Raw genomic sequence first — 17944 nt, forward strand, 5'->3', positions numbered from 1 at the left:
TGCCGCGCGCGTCCCCGTCAGGCTTGGTGCCGCGCGCTGAGGTGGCTAAAGCGAGAAGGCGGCGGGAGGGAAGATGGAGGTGGCGGCTGTGCCGGGTTCGGCGTGGCTGGCGGGGCTGTCACTGGTCCTCGGCGGCCTCGTTCTCTGGCTGGTGCTAGTCCTGCTGAGGCGGAGGACGGAGGAAGCGGAGCCCAGCCGGAAGGGGACGGAGCCCGTCACGATCGACGGTGAGAGCGCGAGAGGAGGAGGGGCGGGGCTTAAGGCGACCCACACCCCCTTCGGGAGTCCTCACTTTTCCCCAGCGGCAAAATGGGCCGCTAGGCTGAGCCGTACCAAAATTCCAGGATGAAAGTAGTGCCTCGTATATAATATTCAATTATATTGGTTGCATAAAATGGTTTAGGTCAGTATGTGTAATGATATAAACACAATTTAGGTGAAATTCAATATAATTACATAATTTGGGCTAAATTTCATATAATTTATCTCAGTATGGCGGGCAGTGGGTTTCCAGGGTTTCAGATGGGGAGCCTTTTCCAGCCTTACCTGGAGACACCAGGGATTTTACCTAAGAGCTTCTGCAGGCAAAGCAGATACGTGCCTTCTCCAGCTAGGTGGATTACTGGCTTTTTCATAGCATTGTAAGTTGTGTTTTCAAGCTACCTTAGTATGTTTGGACACTTACAATCTATTTCGAAAAAATGGTCCTGCATCTGGCCTTGCTTTTCTAAATTCTGGGGAAATGCTGATTGTGTAGTCCGTCTTATCTATTTTTAAAATAAGACTTTCTTCAATTGTATTCTGTAGATCAGGATGTGAACAGTGAAGCAGCCAGCAAAACAGTAGTCCCGAAGAAGCAGAAGCAGCTTCAGCGGATCCGCAAAGAGAAGCCCCAGCAACACACCTTCACCCACCCGCTCCTGGCTTCGGCACTCAAAGTGAGGCTTGGCAGGCTACGCTACAGCTTGTGTTCTGTGTTTTGCGGGGAAAGGAGTGGGCTAATCTTATGTAGGAAGTTTACCTTTATACCAAGTCAGAAACCTATCGGCAGTGCTAGTCCAGGGTTTTTAGGCCGGGAGTTGCTGCCAGCCCTACCTGGATATGCCAGGAATTGAATTTTCTGCATGCAAAGCAGATGCCCTGCCAGTTGGTCTTTATCTAGTGATGGGGTTTGCCCCTTCAGAATCCTTCTGGGTTTCTGGAAATATTGGATCCTCCTTTCTCCTCACATACATGCATGCACATTGCAGAAAAATATAAGAGCCAGTAGATTAGAAATGCAAAAAGCTCACAATAGTGGGGAAGATTATAACCTGAGAGAGCCGGGGGTGGTGTAGTAGTTAGAATATCATACAAGGATTTGGGAGACAAGGGTACAAATCTGCACTCAGCCATGAAGCTCACTTGCTGACTCTGGCCAATCAGCACCTCTCAGCCTAAGCTACCTCACAAAGTTGTTGTGGGAATTAAATGAGGGAGAGAACCATGTACACCACTTTGAGCTCTTTGGAGAAGAGATGAGATGTAAATCAAATCAATAAACAAACACTTTTGCAGCATGGCAACCAGCTCTTTGCTCCCTGTGCCCCAGGATGGAGCACCTCTGTATTCCTTCCACTTTTAGCGTGTTGAGAGGCCAAAAGTTGATCCTCTTTGCATTTTTCAGGGCCACAGCGGGAGCATCACCTGCCTGGATTTCAGCAGCAATGGGAAGTACCTGGCGTCCTGTTCTGATGACCGCACCGTCCGCATCTGGAGCACCAAGGACTTCCTGGAGCGGGAGCACCGCTGCATGCGAGCCAATGTAGAGCTGGACCATGCCACTTTGGTCCGCTTCTACCCAGACTCCAGGTGGGGAGGCTGCACCTGACCATGGGACAATCAGCTTTGCTCCTCCTCCTCCTCCTCTTTACAGCTGAAATTGCAGACTAGTTGGTCCTTTCCAAGAAGATGGGGAGGAGGGATTAGAATTACCAGCAGCTCAGGTTGATCGGTGGAGTCATCAGCCCTTTTTTTTTTTTTTAAAGGAGGTAGGAGCTAGAGCTAGTTCAAGTTCAGCATGCCCCAAAGCAACTAATTCCAGTTCATGTCTGTCTCCTTACAAAATGAACCAGTTCAGTTCAGTTCAGTTCACAGTCATTTCGTTTGTCCAAATGATTCTCTGCAAACAAAAAACCAGCCTTCAGAATGTTATAAGCTGCTGTGGTGGAATTATAAGATATATTTAAGAAGAGTAAGAAAACATTTTTCAAAACCACAGTGGAATGTGATGTGTTTAGTTTGTTTTTCCCAGCAGTTATTATATTTAAGCTTGAAAGGTCCAAAAAGTCTGACGAGGGGAAGATACACACATAAAGGAATGACTGTGAAATAAAAATTGTTCAAAATTATACCCCACAACAAATATAATTCACATTCTGTTCAGTCAGCATTTACGGGAGGTGTAGCTCAGAGATTTTGGAACTAAGCAAACTAGCTCATTCCAAGCAGTGAGGGTGGGGAGGGGGTCAATTCCTACAAATCAGTGTTAGTAAATTCTATCCTGGAGTAGGGGGTGTCAGCAGTGACCACCTGTCCAGGTCTGCTACTGCTGGTCCAAGCCACTGTCCTTTGCTGTAACAGCAGAGATGGAGTGGGCCTGTTGTCAAGCTTCTTCCTCGCTACTCTAGTCCCCTGCCAGCCTTATGTTAACATTGAACTGGCATTGGAGTTTGATTAGGGGAATGCTGAAGGAGGACAGCACAGGTGCCCATACAACACCCAGCCAGATTTACTTCCAGGAGCAATAATGGAAACACTGGCAAAGCACCCAGGACTGAGGGATGACCCTGAGGTTGCTGGAGCAGCTTTTACTTGTGCTGCTTACAGGCACTGCCTCTCCTTTCTTCAAGCAGAGCCTTTATTGCGTGGCTGGCCAATGGAGACACCTTCAGGCTGTTCAAAATGACGAAGAAGGAAGACGGCAGCTTCACATACGCCGCACTTCCAGAAGACTTCCCAAAGCTGCACAGAGCCCCCATCATCAACATTGGAGTTGCAGACACAGGTATGGAAGAGTGGAGGGGGCTCTCTTTCTTTTCTAGGGTTTGGCTTCCTAAGTACCCAGAGTTGAATTGGTTGGGGAGAGCCAATGAGAACCTAATAAAAAACAGCTGCATCAGGCCAAAGGCCTGTCTAGTTCAGCATCCTGTCCTCATGGTGGCCAGCCAGGTGTCCCAGTAAGAAACCCACAAGCAGGTCTGGACCACAAAAGCCCTCTCCCTTCCCATGGTTTCTGACGTTTGTGTGTGTGTGTTTTGCCAATTATTTTTCATTGATTTTCCAAATTACAACCCCATTTTCACAAATTATTACGAATGAATACCAAATTAATACAATTTTAATTAAATGATTTCCCACTCACCATTGTTGGTGCAACCTTGGCTTCTAATATTACTGCATTAACTATTTTAAATTATCTCCAATTACAATGTGTTACCCAAAATCAATTATCAGCTGCACTCTTAACAATTTCCATTCATGTTGTGTGAAACTTCCAAGTGAGAATATAATCTTTCTTTTCATTTCATTCTGTGTATGGCAGTTCTAATATATCATCTTCATTGGCATTATCCTCTGCCCTTTATACCAAACGTCTTCATATTCAAAGATGATCTTGAGCGGCATTCCTTTCTGGGTGCCTGCAGTGCTGCCGCTGCGGTCAAGATTAACCATGGCTAGCAGTTCTTTGCCATTGATCACTTGTCTCTCCTTCCCCAGGGAAGTACATCATGGCCGCCTTCAGTGACACCACCATTCTCATCTTGGACACAAAGGGGGACATCCTCGCCACCATCAACACCAACCAGATGAACAACACCTTTTCAGCTGTGTCACCCTGTGGAAGGTAAGGGTTGTGTCGGCTACGCAGCTGAGCTGCTCTCTACTGCTTGCCCACACTCAGGGCAGTCAGTTGCTTGTATTCCCCCATGAGCCAGGAAAGCCAAAGGCACATCTCCAGAATTAGCTCTGATCTAATACCAAAGAGTTAATAGAATCATGGAACAGTCCTTGGAGAACCTCTGGACCAGGCATAGGCAACCTTGGCTCTCCAGATGTTTTGGAACTACAACTCACATGATTCCTGAGCACTGGCCCTGTTAGCTAGGGATCATGGGAGTTGTGGTTCCAAAACATCTGGAGAGCCAAGGTTGCCTATACCTGCTCTAGACCAATGAGCCCCCCTCCAGATGTTTGGGGGTACAATTCCCATCTTTCCTGACCACTGGTCCTGTTAGCTAGGGATGATGGGAATTGTAGTTCCAAACATTTGGAGGGCCAGAGTTTGCCTATGCCTGCTGTAGACCTTCATTGGTGTTGGGTCTACAAGGCAGGAGGCAACAACAGGTTTCCTGCCACATGACAACTCAGCCTCTGCTTAAATCCCTCCAGTGAAAGAGGGTCTGTCACACTCTCAAGATTCCTCTTACGTTCCCTGAAGTTTCCACCCACTGTAGACCCCTGGAGCAACAGCATAAAAATTTGCTCCATTTTCTAAGCCCCTCAGATATTTGAAGACGGCTGCCCTTTCTCTTATCTCTTCCACCCACACCCCCGTTTTCTCCTCTCCAGGCTAAACAAACTCAACTCATTCAGCTGTTACTCACAGGATTTGATTTCCAAACTCCTCACCATCCTAGTCACCTTCCTCAGGAGAAAGTTTTTCAGTATCCTCCTTAAAATGTGTTGTCCAGAATTCAGATGTGGCCTAACTAGGGTAGTGTTAGCTTTCTTTCTCTCTCCTAGCTTTGTGTCATTGGCAGATTTGATGAGCATCCTCTCTACTCCCTGATCCAGATCGTTTATAAAAAATATTAGCAAAAGGCGTAGGACAAAGCCCTGTGGCACTCCACACAAAACAGACACACACACGGTTAAGACACAGCAGCCATCAATGAGTACAGTTGCTTCATGTGGCTCCAACCTCAGTAGTGTCCAAACACTCCTTTTCTAACTTATTTATTTATTGCATTTATATTCCTCCAAAGAGTTCATGGTGGCACACATGGTTCTCTCCCTCATTTAATCCCCACAATAACCCTGTGAGGTAGCTTAGGTTAAGAGGCATTGACCAGCCCAGGATCACCCAGTGAGCTTCATGGCCAAGTGGGAATTTGAATCCTGGTCTCCCAGGTCCTAGCTCGACATTTTAATCACTATACCACACTGTCAACAAGAATATAATGGGAAACTTTGACATGCTTCACCGAAGTCAAGACATACTATTGAACTTTTCTCAGGTTGCTTTCAACACAGGTACAATCTGTATGCAAAAGAGATGAGCTCTGCAGATCAACAGGTATACACTTTCACACAAACACGTGAATGTGTGCAGAGAAAGCTTATACATGCCTTTAGTGTAACATGAACAAGCCTTACATATGCTGTTCCCAGGAATATGAGGCAAGAGTGGTCGGGAGCAACTGGAAAGAGGCAACTTTCAAGGCTGGTTGGTGCAATTGATTTGGCACAGCCTGGCTTGGGAATAACAGGACACTTCCGTCCCCTGTGGCTTCTTCCCTTTCCTCCAGGTTTGTTGCATCGTGTGGCTTTACTCCCGATGTGAAGGTATGGGAGGTGTGTTTCACCAAGAGTGGGGACTTCCGGGAGGTGACCAGGGCCTTTGAGCTGAAGGGGCACACTGCTGGCGTGTATTCCTTCTCTTTCTCCAATGACTCCAGGCGGTAAGTGAGGAACCCTCTTCCAGCTGCACTTCCCTCTGGTAGTTCTGTGTCCTGTGTTTGTTACCTGCTGACTCCTCCAAGGAGCGCTCCTGGTTATCTGCTGCGCTGGGTGGGTGTGGCCAGGAGGCCCTTTGGACTGGCCTCCTCTTGCCTGCATCTCCTCCCCTATAACTAAGCAGCCAGAAGGAACCTCCTTCCAATGTTTGAAGTTACGCCATAGCACTGACCTCCATGCCCAGGGACAAGCATCCTGGTTTGGTTATTTCATGAGGCTTCTATGCTAAATGAGGTTTCAGACCGTTGTTGTTGTTAATTTATTTATTACCCACCCTGCACCTTAAGGTCCTGGGACTGGTTACAGCATTAAAACACAATATTAAAAACGATCAAAATACAACCATAAAAATAAGGTGGCTCCTAAAAGCATACACCTCAGGTGTCAAAAGCCAGGGTAGCAAAGAGGTGTATCTTCAGCATCCTCTGGAAGCTGTATAATGAAGGCAACAGATGTGGCAGGGAGTTCCACAGCTCAGTGGCTGCCCATCTCCCAGGCCACCACCCTCCAAGCCTCTGAAGGTGAAGGAACTACCAAGAGGTCTCCCTCTGCTGACCCAAGAGCGTCTGTAGGGAAGGAGGCACTAGTCTTTCAGGTGTTTTGCGCCTGAATCATTTAGGGCAGGCATCCCCAAACTGCGGCCCTCCAGATGTTTTGGCCTACAACTCCCATGATCCCTAGCTAACAGGACCAGTGGTCAGGGAAGATGGGAATTGTAGTCCAACACATCTGGAGGGCCGAAGTTTGGGGATGCCTGATTTAGGGCTTTAAACCACCAATGTGAGCAATATGAATTGGGCCCGGAAATAATGTGGCAGCCAGGTGAGTAACAATGAATTTAAACCAAAGCTGAATTTCACAGCTTGACTCTGACACCCCAAAGCCAGCAGAACACTGGTTATAAAGCAGAGGTGAGGAACCCAGCCAGCCATAAGCAAGAAGCTGATGGTGACTTGATGGGACATCCTCTCTACAGCTCAGACTTCAGCCAGAGGGTAATGTCTACTTTCCTTCCCCACCCCCCACCCCCAAACCCAGGATGGCAACGGTTTCGAAGGATGGAACATGGAAACTCTGGGACACAGATGTCGAATACAAAAAGCAGCAGGACCCGTACCTGCTCCTGACAGGTCGGTGCCAGGTGGCAGAGCCCTGTCGCATCGCCCTGTCCCCTGACGCCCGAGCCCTGGCCATCTCCAGCAGGACCAGCATCTTTGTTTACAATACCCGGAATGGCGAGGAAGAGGAGCACTTTGAGGGCGTCCATGGCGAGCACATCACAGACTTGGCCTTCGATGTGAGCAGCCGCTTCCTGGCTTCCTGCGGAGACCGGGCTATCCGCGTCTTCCATAACACAACCGGCTACCGGGCTGTGGTGGAGGAAATGAAGGCCCTGCTGAAAAAGGCCACTAACGAGTCGACAAAGCAGAGACTGCAGCAGCAGGTCACAAGTGCCCAGAACGCTCTGGACGCCATCTATGGCAAGGGCAACTGAGCCCTTCCCAGAGCAGGGGTGGCTTCTGCTGGGCAGACCCAGGGCTAGGATTTTCATGTCAGAGAGACGGCTAATAAAATATGTTTTGCACAACTGTCGTTCTCCCAAAGTTTGATTAAGCCTATCACCACAAGAAAGGCAGAGGAGCATTGCTCATTTCCAGACTAAGCCTCTAATACAGGGCATGAAAAAAAATTTTTGACCTGTTCCCACTTGGGTCTGAGCCATCCCAAGAGCACATCTGTCCCTACATGCCACAAGAGAGCAGGGCTAGCTGTCTTTTTAAGGGTGTGGGGTGTAGGCCTTGCTCCAACACAGCATACCGTAAAGGTAAAGGGACCCCTGACCATTAGGTCCAGTCGTGACCGACTCTGGGATTGCGGCGCTCATCTTGCATTATTGGCCGAAGGAGCCGGCGTACAGCTTCCAGGTCATGTGGCCAGCATGACAAAGCCACTTCTGGCGAACCAGAGCAGCACACGGAAACACCGTTTACCTTCCCGCTTGGAGCGGTACCTATTTATCTACTTGCACTTTGACGTGCTTTCAAACTGCTAGGTTGGCAGGAGCTGGGACCAAGCAACGGGAGCTCACCCCTTCGCAGGGATTTGAACCGCCGACCTTCTGATCGGCAAGCTCTAGGCTCTGTGGTTTAACCCACAGCGTCACCGTACATAGCCCTAAAAAGCAGGTTGAAGTGCTTTGCTATAGGGGCAGTGGATCAGCTGGCCTCATATTGATGGTGTTTAATGCAGGGCAGAGCTGGGCGTCCCTTAATTCTTTATTGATCTACCTTTTATTTTATTGAATCACCCTAGTCCACTGATGGGCATTTAATTTACAATCATACAGAGGAAGGAAGGAATTTTTAATAGTGAGAGGGCTTAAGCTGCAATCCTGTACATGCTTACCTGGGAGAAAGTCCCATTGAACTCAGTGTGGCACTTCTGGGTACACAAGGATTGCACTGAAGCTTACTATGCTAACCAAGCATACTTCTGAGTAAACATTAGTGTTTCACTGTCTGGCTAACACCACATAGTTTAAGTCTGCTTTTATTTAAGAACAAAAGGCATGTCTGCCTAGATTAGGCTGCTCTGCTATGGTCTACTTTTGATCAACTTTGCTCTCTTGGAAGCTTCTCATACTGTCATGTTGGGTGCTTTAACCAAGAACAGGCAATCTATGTCCCTCTGGATGCTGTTGAGCCTACAGTTCTCATCACCCCCGACCATTGCATTGCCATGCTGACAGGCTAATGGGACCTAGGAGTCCAACAACATGTGTTCCCCATGCCAGAACTAAACTCTCCACCAGACTTCCACTGCAGATAGTTACATTCCCTCCAGTTCTACCAATGGAAACCATTTCTCCTGCTGCTGGGGTTGCTGCCTTCAGCCTTCAACATAAGTTTCCAAAGACACCTTCTGTTAGGCAGTGGTATTGGCATGCAGTGATCACATCCCACTAGAGTGTCTAAATCAGGCATCCCCAAACTTCGGCCCTCCAGATGTTTTGGACTACAATTCCCATCATCCCTGACCACTGGTCCTGTTAGCTAGGGATCATGGGAGTTGTAGGCCAAAACATCTGGAGGGCCGCAGTTTGGGGGTGCCTGGTCTAAATGCTGCCCAAGTTGAACGCACCTAAGGGTTGGTACCTGGCACATTTTTAAAAAATACATCCATGGAACTCTCTTAAATATTTTTGTAGGTTATAAATGTGAGATTGACCCACATCCACCAGCTATCACCTTTTAAAGAGAGATGGTCCATATCTTATTTCTGCTGTGTATCTGTTGCTGTGTCCAGGATTTCTTACCCATTCAATTGTCACAGATACGGTATGAGTAACCTGAGGCCTTCTGCTATTTGCTGGACTTTGTTACAATAGGGAGAGTCAGCCCCAGCGCATGAGCTCTTTTCTAAAATTGGTCCCTCTCTAGGTGATGGTGTTTTCACAGATTTTTTTCCATGGTGAAAGGGCAGAATGTTCACTACCTGCTTTTTGTGTTCCGTGATCTTGAGATTCAAAAGATTCCACCAGACATAATCAATCTAGGTCCACCAGGCTTGATACCTTATTTTGTTTTATTTATATTTTGTTTTATTTTGTTTTATTTATATTTCACTGCCCACCCCATTTGACAAAGCTGTCAAGGTAGCAGCCAATTGAAAGCTACAATCCTTTGCATGCTTACTTTGGAATAAGGCCCATTGAACAAAGGAGGAGTTGCATAGCATAGGATCAAGCCTCACATAAATGAATAGTTCTTGGCTGGCTCTGCAGGGTAACCAGTCACAGCTAAGACATCCTTGGGGGTAGGAGGGCTGCCTTGGCCTAGCCCAGGTGTAGGGAACCTTTGGCCCTCCAGATTTTGCAGAACTACAGTGCCATCATCCATTGCCCTAGGTCACACTTGCTAGAACATAGCTGTCAAGTTCTCCCTTTTTTTAAGGGAAATTCCCTTATGCTGAATAGGCTTCCTCACGAGAAAAGGGAAAACTTGACAGCTATGTAGGGATGATGAATGTTGTAGTTCAGCAACTACACGATGGGCCCGGCCCTGTCTTCCCCTTGTTATAAGAATTTTGAGGTCATATATATATATAATAATTGTTCATAAAACATGTACATGAATGTACAGAAACATGTCTGAAGCAGCACAGGAAAACAGGCCTGACTGACACCATTTTGACTCTCTCTGACCAGGTGTTCCTCTGCAAGGAAGAAGTGGGGTGGGGGGAACCTTCTCATTGTCTCAGGAATTAAAGTGATAATCCCTGGCATCCTGATACCTGACTGCCAGACAAAAGGGTGTGATTAACTTGGCTGGGAAACAGGGAAATGTAAATATCTCTCAATTTTGTTGATTAGGTTTTGGGGGCAGGGGGCAGGGTCCAGGATGCTCAGATTACTGCCACCAGACCTCCCCTTTCATGATGTACCTATGATGAATCTAGGGAGAGGGGTCTTGGGCTACACCCCTTCTGTGACATATGGATGATGCTTCTGGGGGGTGGGCTGAAACCAATTTCAAATCTCTTTTTAAGGACAAGACATCTTTGTTTGGGGTTCCTTCCTTGTTCTCCTGTGTGAGAGGAAGGACCCTGTTGCAACAGCAAAAATAAAAGTGCCTTGCTTCGCACGTCCTGGTTTGGTCTCTGTTATTTGGTGGGCAGGAGACGCTTAAACTTTGTCTGCTTGCCAGGATACCTGGACTCTTCCTGGGTCAAGGATCCACTTAATTCTAGGGCCGTGTAGCTCTGCAAAATTTTTACAACACCCTTAAGAGGCATCAGTCAGAGGCTATTTTCTCTGGGTGCTGTGAGATGGCGGGATGTGCCCAAAAGTGCAGTAGTTGGCAGTTTGAGCTCGCCATATATGCAGAAAGAGTTTTCACTTCTGATGTTCAAGAGCTGTACCTTATCCCTGAAAACAGAGGATTCAAATTATGACACAGCTGTATTTGTAAGGAGGGCGTTGGGGTTCATTCATATTGTAAATGGATACCATGCACCTGCATGCTCCACCACTTCATTTTCACTGGGGCTCGTTTCAAAATTTAATAATAAATAAACAAGACCGTTGCCGATGGGCATGTACAGAGTGCGATAAAGCCCCGCCCCTCCGCATGCGCCCGGGAGTGGAACCGGCTTGCGCATGCGCACTGAAGGCCGACTTGCTCCCTAGGGCGGGGCAAGGGCGCTGACGCGTTACGCACGGCGGGTGTGGGGGCAGTCGCGCGCATGCGCAGCGCGGCTGGGCAAAGCTGCTGCTGCTACGGGAGCTGGCGCTGCCGGGGCCACGGGCGCCATGTCGGGTCGCTCGGTGCGGGCCGAGACCCGCAGCAGGGCCAAGGATGACATCAAAAAAGTTATGGCGGCCATCGAGCGGGTCCGCAAATGGTGAGGGGAGGGGGGGAGGGGCCGCGGGGGGAGGGCCTTGGCGACGGGTCAGCCAATCCTCGGCGGCCGCGGCCTTGGTGACAGTCGCCCAACCAACCGACGGCAGCCGTTTGGCGCGAAGGGCGGGGCCTTCCTGAAGTGGCCAATCGCATTGCGATTGTTGTAGAGGTGGGGTTGCGGGGAGAGATGTGGTTGGCGGGGCTGCCGGCCAATCATAGCTCAGGGGCGGGTGATGCCTGGCTGCTAGGATTGGCCTGACGCTTGGCCAGTCGCTCCACAAGGGACCTGGAGGGGTGGGGGCCCCAGTTGTCATGGGGACTGGCTAGCCTACCTGCCGCGGGCTGACCCAGTTTGCTGGAGAGAGAAGCTCTTCCTTAATTTGCGTATGCCGCTCAATTTGCATATGCTTTCCTTGCTTATTTACATATTTTACGCTTTTTTTCTGAGCTCTTTGCCTGCATGGTTTATACAATCCTCCCAACAGCCTTGCGAGGCAGGCTAGGGGGAGGTGAAAACAGTACTTAGGCATTTTATTCCTTATCATAGCCTCAAATAGAACCTCCAGACAAAGCGGCAATCTAGCTTCAATCTCTGCGTTTCATGTAAGGGCTGCTCCTGCTGTGAGTTCATGCCGGGAGTTTTCCCCAGTCCTACTTGGAGATGCTGCCAGGAATTTTAATTCTGAGCTAAAGGCCACTGTTGCAGCTTTATCTGCAATTATGGGGGCAGCCAAAGTAAAAATGCTCTGGGAGAGCATGGAGCACGGCCAGGAGCAAAGGGCGAGGGGCCAGATTTAGCTCACGGGCCTACGCTTCCCCACCCATCTGGACAGTTTCTCCCCGGCCTCATCGCAGCCTCAGAAGGCAAAGGCAATTGCCCAGTGGGAGACCTGTGGCAGGAATGGGTGGTGATGTTCATCTTCTTCATCGTTGTGGTTGCACCTAACCTCTTTCATTATCCTGGCTCAGGGAGAAGAAATGGGTGACGGTGGGAGACACGTCCCTGCGGATATTCAAGTGGGTGCCTGTTGCCGACAGCAAAGAGGTGAGGGGATGAGCACCAAGCCCTTCTGGGGAGCGAGAGAGGGAGGTCTGTCTTCCAACACTGAGCAGGAGCTTGGAGGGCCCCCCTCTTTCCCCCTCCCCATTGTAGGCATATCCAAATGAAGCACCAAATGGTCACTTCTGTCTCCTGTGAATGCAGGAGGCAGACCAGGGTGGCTGTCTGATGTTCGATGACGGCAATTTTGCCTAAGTGTTCATTCGATTGTCTTGCTTTGCCCAACGCAGAACACCCTGCACTTGTTTGGCCCCAGTTTTCCATTCTACAAATACCATTTTGAATTTTATTCCTGCCTTCTTGGATGCCTAGTTTTGTATATGGCACAAACATCATCATGGTTACTATTATTATTCATTATTAATATCCCGCCTTTCCCCCAGGCAGGAACTCAAGGCAGCTTACACAGATAAAATAAAATTAGCTTACAGCATATAAAATATAATCATAAAAAACCAATTAAAGTCTAGTAGGATTAAAACAACAGGGGGAGGGAAACAGATGATTGAAATGCAGATAATAAAAACAGCACAGCACTGTTAAAGCCCTTTCCTTTAAAAAGCAATCGGTTTTGATGAGGATTCCCTCCCAAGATTGGGATAGGGAACCTGGGACATTCCAGATGTTGGTATCTCCCATCACCCTTGGCTGCTGGGGCTGCTGGTTGTTGGGGTCCAGCATCTAGATGCCACCCTCTCAGCCCTGCTTTAAGCCCAAGTACCAGACCCAGGGCAGAATCGTCTTTCGCATTTGTACCCCCACAACCTCCAGGTTGATGAAGCACCACTGATGAGCATTGGGGCAGCCTTTATGGTTTGTCCTGTCCCAGTGCTGGCAGGGGAAACTCACAGCCTTATTTTTCTCTCCCTTCAAGAAAGAGAAGTCCAAAACCTCCAGCACTCCTGCTTCCCGGGAGCAGAACGGCTTCCCAGCCGAAGAGGCAGCCAACTCTTCACTCCTTCTGGAGTTCCAGGGTGAGTAGGCTGGGAAGCAGAGGGCTGCATTCTCTTGGGGGCAATTTTCTGGGGCCATGAGACAGTGGTGGGCAGGCCCAGAGACCAAAGTGGGTGAAGCAATGCATCTGACCCTTGCCTTTGCCTGGTAGGATTTTGGCCATGCCGGAGTCAAAGGTTTCTACACACTCACACATCTCCATCCTCTCTCCAGGCAAGCCAAGAGGCCTTATCACGGTTCAAGGACACATTTCCAGCTAGGCATTAGCACTTGAGGAAGGCTTGTGAGGCAGGTGGCCTGGGGAGTGGCGGTGCAACCTGGGAAGGAAGTGTAGCTTAGTGAGGCTCCGGAGGGCCAGATGGAGAGACCCAGTTCCACATTTGGCCCTTATGTCCTCCTCTGCCTTCAACCTTGGCATGCCAGCCAAGCAGGAGACGTGGACCTGCTACGGTGACCTATAAAACTTATGCCAGGAAGCAAAACTGCATCATTTCTCTGATTCTATATCATTGCGCCATCTTCCCCCTCCCCCCCCCCTCCATAGTTTGCTGGCTTTCTGGAAAGGGGCAGACACTGATTGCTCAACCATCACCAGCACTAAAAGCCTACTCAGTGCCCCCTGCTTTTCATTCTTGAGACTTTAGCCAGACCTTTCTGAGAATCTCTTCACGTCATAAAGGTTAGAAACATTAGGCTTGCTTTTTTAAATGAAAGGCTGAGATTCTCAGGAAACAAGATTCCACACCCAGCACCACAGCTGGTGGGTTTCAGTCCTGCCTTCTCACATACGGTAATTGCAGTTGGCCCGCTGCCCTGACCAGAAGCCTTTCTCAGCTTCTGGCCACCTATCTGTGTGGGCATCGTCATCCAGTCTGAGGGATGGGCTTTTTAATTCAGAGAAAAGGCGAGTAAGAAGCGACATGATTGAAGTTTATAAAATTCTGCATGGCCTGGAGAAAGTGGATGGAGAAAACCTTTTCTCCTGCTGTCATAAGACAAGAACTCAGCAGACATCCAGTGAAGTAGAAGATTCAGAACAGATAAAAGGAAGGACTTCACACACCACCAAGTTAAACTACGGAACTCCCTCCCACCAGAGGCAGTGATGGCCACCAGCTTGAATGGCTTTAAAAGAGAAGATTAGGCAAATTCATGGAGAGAAATAAGGCTATCAGTGGCTACTAGCCATGGTGGCTATGTTCTGCCTCCACAGAGGCAGCAATGCTTCTGAATCCCAGTTGCTGTGAGAAGAGGATGCTGGATGAGATGGGCAATTGGTCTGATCCAGCATCATCTTATGTGTGCTGGCAGAGGGCTCCAGCTCAGTCTCCAGTGGGATCTCAGTGAGCTGCAACATTTGCGTACCAGCCAATGGCTACTAGCCATGATGTGTGTGTGAGCTGAGGGGTTAAATAGCTCAGCAGTCGTCCTGTATCACGTGGGGCCTGTTCTCATATAAACAGGAAGTACCTGTGATGTGTCATTGTCAACAGGAACAGGAACTGTCTGTGTACTGTTGTAAACTTTCTGTCATATATGGGACTGTCTGTTTCTGTTCTGTCTGTTGTGTTGAAGCTTCCAGCAGGGATGGATCTGTCCAGTCCGGGGTGGTGTCAATAAATCTCTCTGTTTTAATGAACAAGGGAGTGGAAAGTGATTTATTTCATAGGCGCTGAAAGCTGGATAAGTTTCCGCTGCTACAAGCTGCAATTAGGCTGTTATCTAGACTTCAGAAGGAAAAATTCCGAGACGTTTAGAAACGAGGTTTGACTTTCGTGATAGAAGCAGAGGCTGCGCAACGGGAGCGCACTGGACAGTTCTCTGCTACGCAGCTGGATTTGGATGCAGGCAAGTAGATGCCTGACAAGGCTGCTTTTACAGTTGCTTACCAATTTGCTTAATTGGGCAACAAAATATTTTAACAGTGTGTGCATTCAGAGGCAGCGATGCTTCTGAATATCAGTTGCTGGAAACAGCAGGAGAGGAAAGTGCTCAGATCTTGCTTGCTGGTTTCTCACAGGCATCAGACTGGCTATTGTGAGGAGAGGATGTGAGACTAGGTAGGCCATTGACCTCACCCAGGAGGGCTCTCCTCATTTCCTTAGGGTAGGAAAGCTTGCATCTGCCCAAACCTGGTGGCCTCTCAGGTGTGGGGAACGCAGTGCTGCCCCTGGCTCCAGCTCCTGAGACGGCCTCTCCCTCCCCGTGCATTTCAGATGAGAACAGCAACCAGAGCTCCCTCTCGGACACCTACCCACTCAAGGCGGACAGCAGCCTGGCCTCCAGCCCAAGCCCCCAGCAGAGTGAGTCCATGAGCCCCAGCCACGCCTCCGACTTCCGGGCTGACGACTCTCAGCCGCCCACGCTGGGGCAGGAGCCCTTGGAAGGTGAGTGGCTTAGCCCAAGGGGACTGCGGTGGGGCAGGGGAGGCCCATCAAGGGCGACCACTGCCCTGGAGGGGAAGGGGCAGGTGGAGTGGGGCATCCCCTGATTGGCAGATTCTACCTGGGAAAAGGAACATTTACTACCTTTGTCTGGTAATTCTACAGCCATTCCTTGAGAGGGATAGCCTGACCACCATATTCCATGCATTGGCAACCTTGAGACTGGACTATCGCAATGCACTCTATGTGAGGCTAACCATCCACTACCGAGCCAGGTTCAAGGTCCTAGTATTAATTTACAAAGCCCTGAACAACTTAGGTCCAGGGTACCTCAGGGATTGCCTTCTTTCCAAGGTTGATCATCAAGCATCCCTGGTCATCTCTTAAGTTGACGGGGTTCATTTCCCAAGCTTTTAGTGTCATCACCTCAGTCCTGTGGAACTCCCTGCCACTAGAGATTCAGTGTGCTCCTTCTGTGCTAGCTTTTTAACACTTGTCAACTCCTGTTTCCAGAGCCTGCCCTTCCGCCCTCTGAAGTAGCCGATGAGCCTCCAACTCTCACGAAGGAAGAGCCGGTTCCACTGGAGGCTCAGGTAAGGATGGTGAGCCAAGCAGTTAATCAGCACTCTGGGATCTAGGGCTCAGGGGCTGGAGCATTCTAGATCCACACCCCAGAAAACTGGTGTTGATTCAAGGGAAAAACTAGGTATATAAAAAGCAGAATTCCTTAAATGCCAAGATCCAAGTTTGGGGCACATACTCTTTGATGCGTGAACCCCAGCAGAAATGTAAAATCACAAAACATGCAACAAATAAAAGTGTGGAAATATAGACTGTTAGACCTTTCAAATATGTTCCGAAATTTCCTTCTTCCCCCAGCATAGGATAAAGACCACATGCCTGGTAAGTTAAAAACTAGTTTGCTTACGAGCTCTCCAAAGATCAGATTCATGTGTTTCAGAAAAGGTTGCACAGGCAGTAAAACTTAGTTGTTATAAAGTGGTGAAAGTTCTTTAATTATTGGTATAGGAAATCAGGAGTGGCTTGTGAGAGCCATGTGGCCTGAGCTTCTCAGGTAGACTGAGGAGTAGCAAAGGCTTAATTTGCTGGTCCCTCCCAAAGTAGCTAAGCCTGGCAGGACAGCTTACTCTATGGTCTTAACCCCTTCATGCATTAATTTGACTTCAGCATGTTGCTTATATGAAGCTGGTTTTCCCACATGGAGATTCTGGAGAGGGTTTCCATTTCGGGGGCACAACTACAGCCTTTCTACTAAGTAACTGAATTTATTGCCCACTCTGACTCAAAGGCTTAGAGAAGGTGTTGTTGTTTAATCATTTAGTCGTGTCTGACTCTTCGTGACCCCATGGACCAGAGCACGCCAGGCACTCCTGTCTTCCACTGCCTCCCACAGTTTGGTCAAACTCATGGTGGTAGCTTCGAGAACACTGTCCAACCATCTCGTCCTCTGTCGTCCCCTTCTCCTTGTGCCCTCCATCTTTCCCAACATCAGGGTCTTTTCCAGGGAATCTTCTCTTCTCATGAGGTGGCCAAAGTATTGGAGCCTAAGCTTTAGGATCTGTCCTTCAGCAGTATGGTAGGTTTTCTAAATGCTCATGGCTCTGAATGATCCAGAGAATCCTAGAACTGTAGAGTTGGAAGGCACCCCAAGGGTCATCTAGTCCAACCCTCTGCAGTGCAGAGGTCTCAGCTAAACAATCTCTGACAGATGGCCATCCAACCTCTGTTTTAAAACCTCCAAGGAGAGTCCACCACCTTCCAAGGGAGTCCGTTCCGCTGTCAAATGGCCTTTACCCTCAGAAAGTTATTCCTATGGTTTATTCAGAATCTCCTCCTTGGTAATCAGTTGGCAGCCCTGTGCTAGAGAGAACAAATCAGAGCCAGGCTTGGTACGTAAAGCAGCTCCTTGTGTTCTTCTCCTGCAGGTGCCTGGCACAGAGGAGGATTCCGGCGCGCCTCCGCTCAAGCGATTTTGCACAGACCAGAACGCCACATGCCAGGTGGCCTCTGAGAGCTAGCCAGCTCGCCCGCTTCTGCCCCTTCCCAAGAGTCAGCCCGCCCCCAGGATGCCACTCTGTCTCAAAGTCGGCATTCTCTTCCACCTCCTCTCCCCTCCAAGAATCAACTTGCTGTTCCCACGGCCCTTCCAAAGGCCGCATTTCTCCCCCTACCACCCCATGCAATATTTTCCCGATGCCCCTCAGAGCCAGCCGGCCACATCCTCCCAATCCGCACGCCTAAAGGACAAGGCGTTGCCGGGGCTTCTCCTGTCCGCTTTTTAATTTGCCCTCTTTGTGGCTCCGGGGACGACCCCTTGGGAGGTTTCCGTAGGGAAAGAGGAGTTG

The 17944-nt window shown here is 49.1% G+C and overlaps 2 protein-coding genes across 5 annotated transcripts; both read left to right on the top strand.

Moving 5' to 3' along the window:
• The first annotated feature begins 19 nt into the window (after positions 1-19).
• TBL2 (transducin beta like 2) lies at positions 20-7366 on the top strand. Of its 2 annotated transcripts, none has more exons than XM_035140064.2 (7): positions 20-227; positions 808-938; positions 1667-1851; positions 2892-3046; positions 3760-3886; positions 5571-5723; positions 6817-7366. In XM_035140064.2, exons 1-7 carry the CDS (start codon positions 74-76, stop codon positions 7271-7273), a joined length of 1362 nt encoding a protein of 453 aa, XP_034995955.1. In that variant the 5' UTR covers positions 20-73; the 3' UTR covers positions 7274-7366. The 2 variants fall into 2 exon arrangements, with proteins under 2 accessions (XP_034995955.1, XP_034995956.1); XM_035140065.2 differs by having other exon boundaries at positions 2895-3046.
• A 3651-nt stretch (positions 7367-11017) lies between these two features.
• Positions 11018-17944, top strand: BCL7B (BAF chromatin remodeling complex subunit BCL7B). Of its 3 annotated transcripts, none has more exons than XM_035140095.2 (6): positions 11018-11181; positions 12150-12225; positions 13115-13214; positions 15411-15581; positions 16092-16180; positions 17525-17944. In XM_035140095.2, the coding sequence occupies exons 1-6, from the start codon at positions 11090-11092 to the stop codon at positions 17615-17617; spliced, it is 621 nt and encodes a 206-aa protein (XP_034995986.1). In that variant the 5' UTR covers positions 11018-11089; the 3' UTR covers positions 17618-17944. The 3 variants fall into 3 exon arrangements, with proteins under 3 accessions (XP_034995986.1, XP_034995987.1, XP_034995989.1); XM_035140096.2 differs by having other exon boundaries at positions 16092-16171; XM_035140098.2 differs by lacking the exon at positions 11018-11181 and adding an exon at positions 11582-11783.

Source organism: Zootoca vivipara, chromosome 15 (assembly GCF_963506605.1).
Source record: "Zootoca vivipara chromosome 15, rZooViv1.1, whole genome shotgun sequence".
NCBI classification, from domain to species: Eukaryota; Metazoa; Chordata; class Lepidosauria; order Squamata; family Lacertidae; genus Zootoca; species Zootoca vivipara.

Excerpts from the sequence above, each read along its gene's own strand:
- BCL7B (XM_035140095.2), top strand. The coding sequence starts at position 11,090 with ATGTCGGGTCGCTCGGTGCGGGCCGAGACCCGCAGCAGGGCCAAGGAT. Across the intron at positions 12,226-13,114 it reads CTGTTGCCGACAGCAAAGAG|AAAGAGAAGTCCAAAACCTC; the intron begins GTGAGGGGATGA and ends TCTCCCTTCAAG. Across the intron at positions 15,582-16,091 it reads GGGGCAGGAGCCCTTGGAAG|AGCCTGCCCTTCCGCCCTCT; the intron begins GTGAGTGGCTTA and ends TCCTGTTTCCAG.
- TBL2 (XM_035140064.2), top strand. The coding sequence starts at position 74 with ATGGAGGTGGCGGCTGTGCCGGGTTCGGCGTGGCTGGCGGGGCTGTCA. Across the intron at positions 939-1,666 it reads TCCTGGCTTCGGCACTCAAA|GGCCACAGCGGGAGCATCAC; the intron begins GTGAGGCTTGGC and ends TGCATTTTTCAG. Across the intron at positions 1,852-2,891 it reads CGCTTCTACCCAGACTCCAG|CAGAGCCTTTATTGCGTGGC; the intron begins GTGGGGAGGCTG and ends CCTTTCTTCAAG.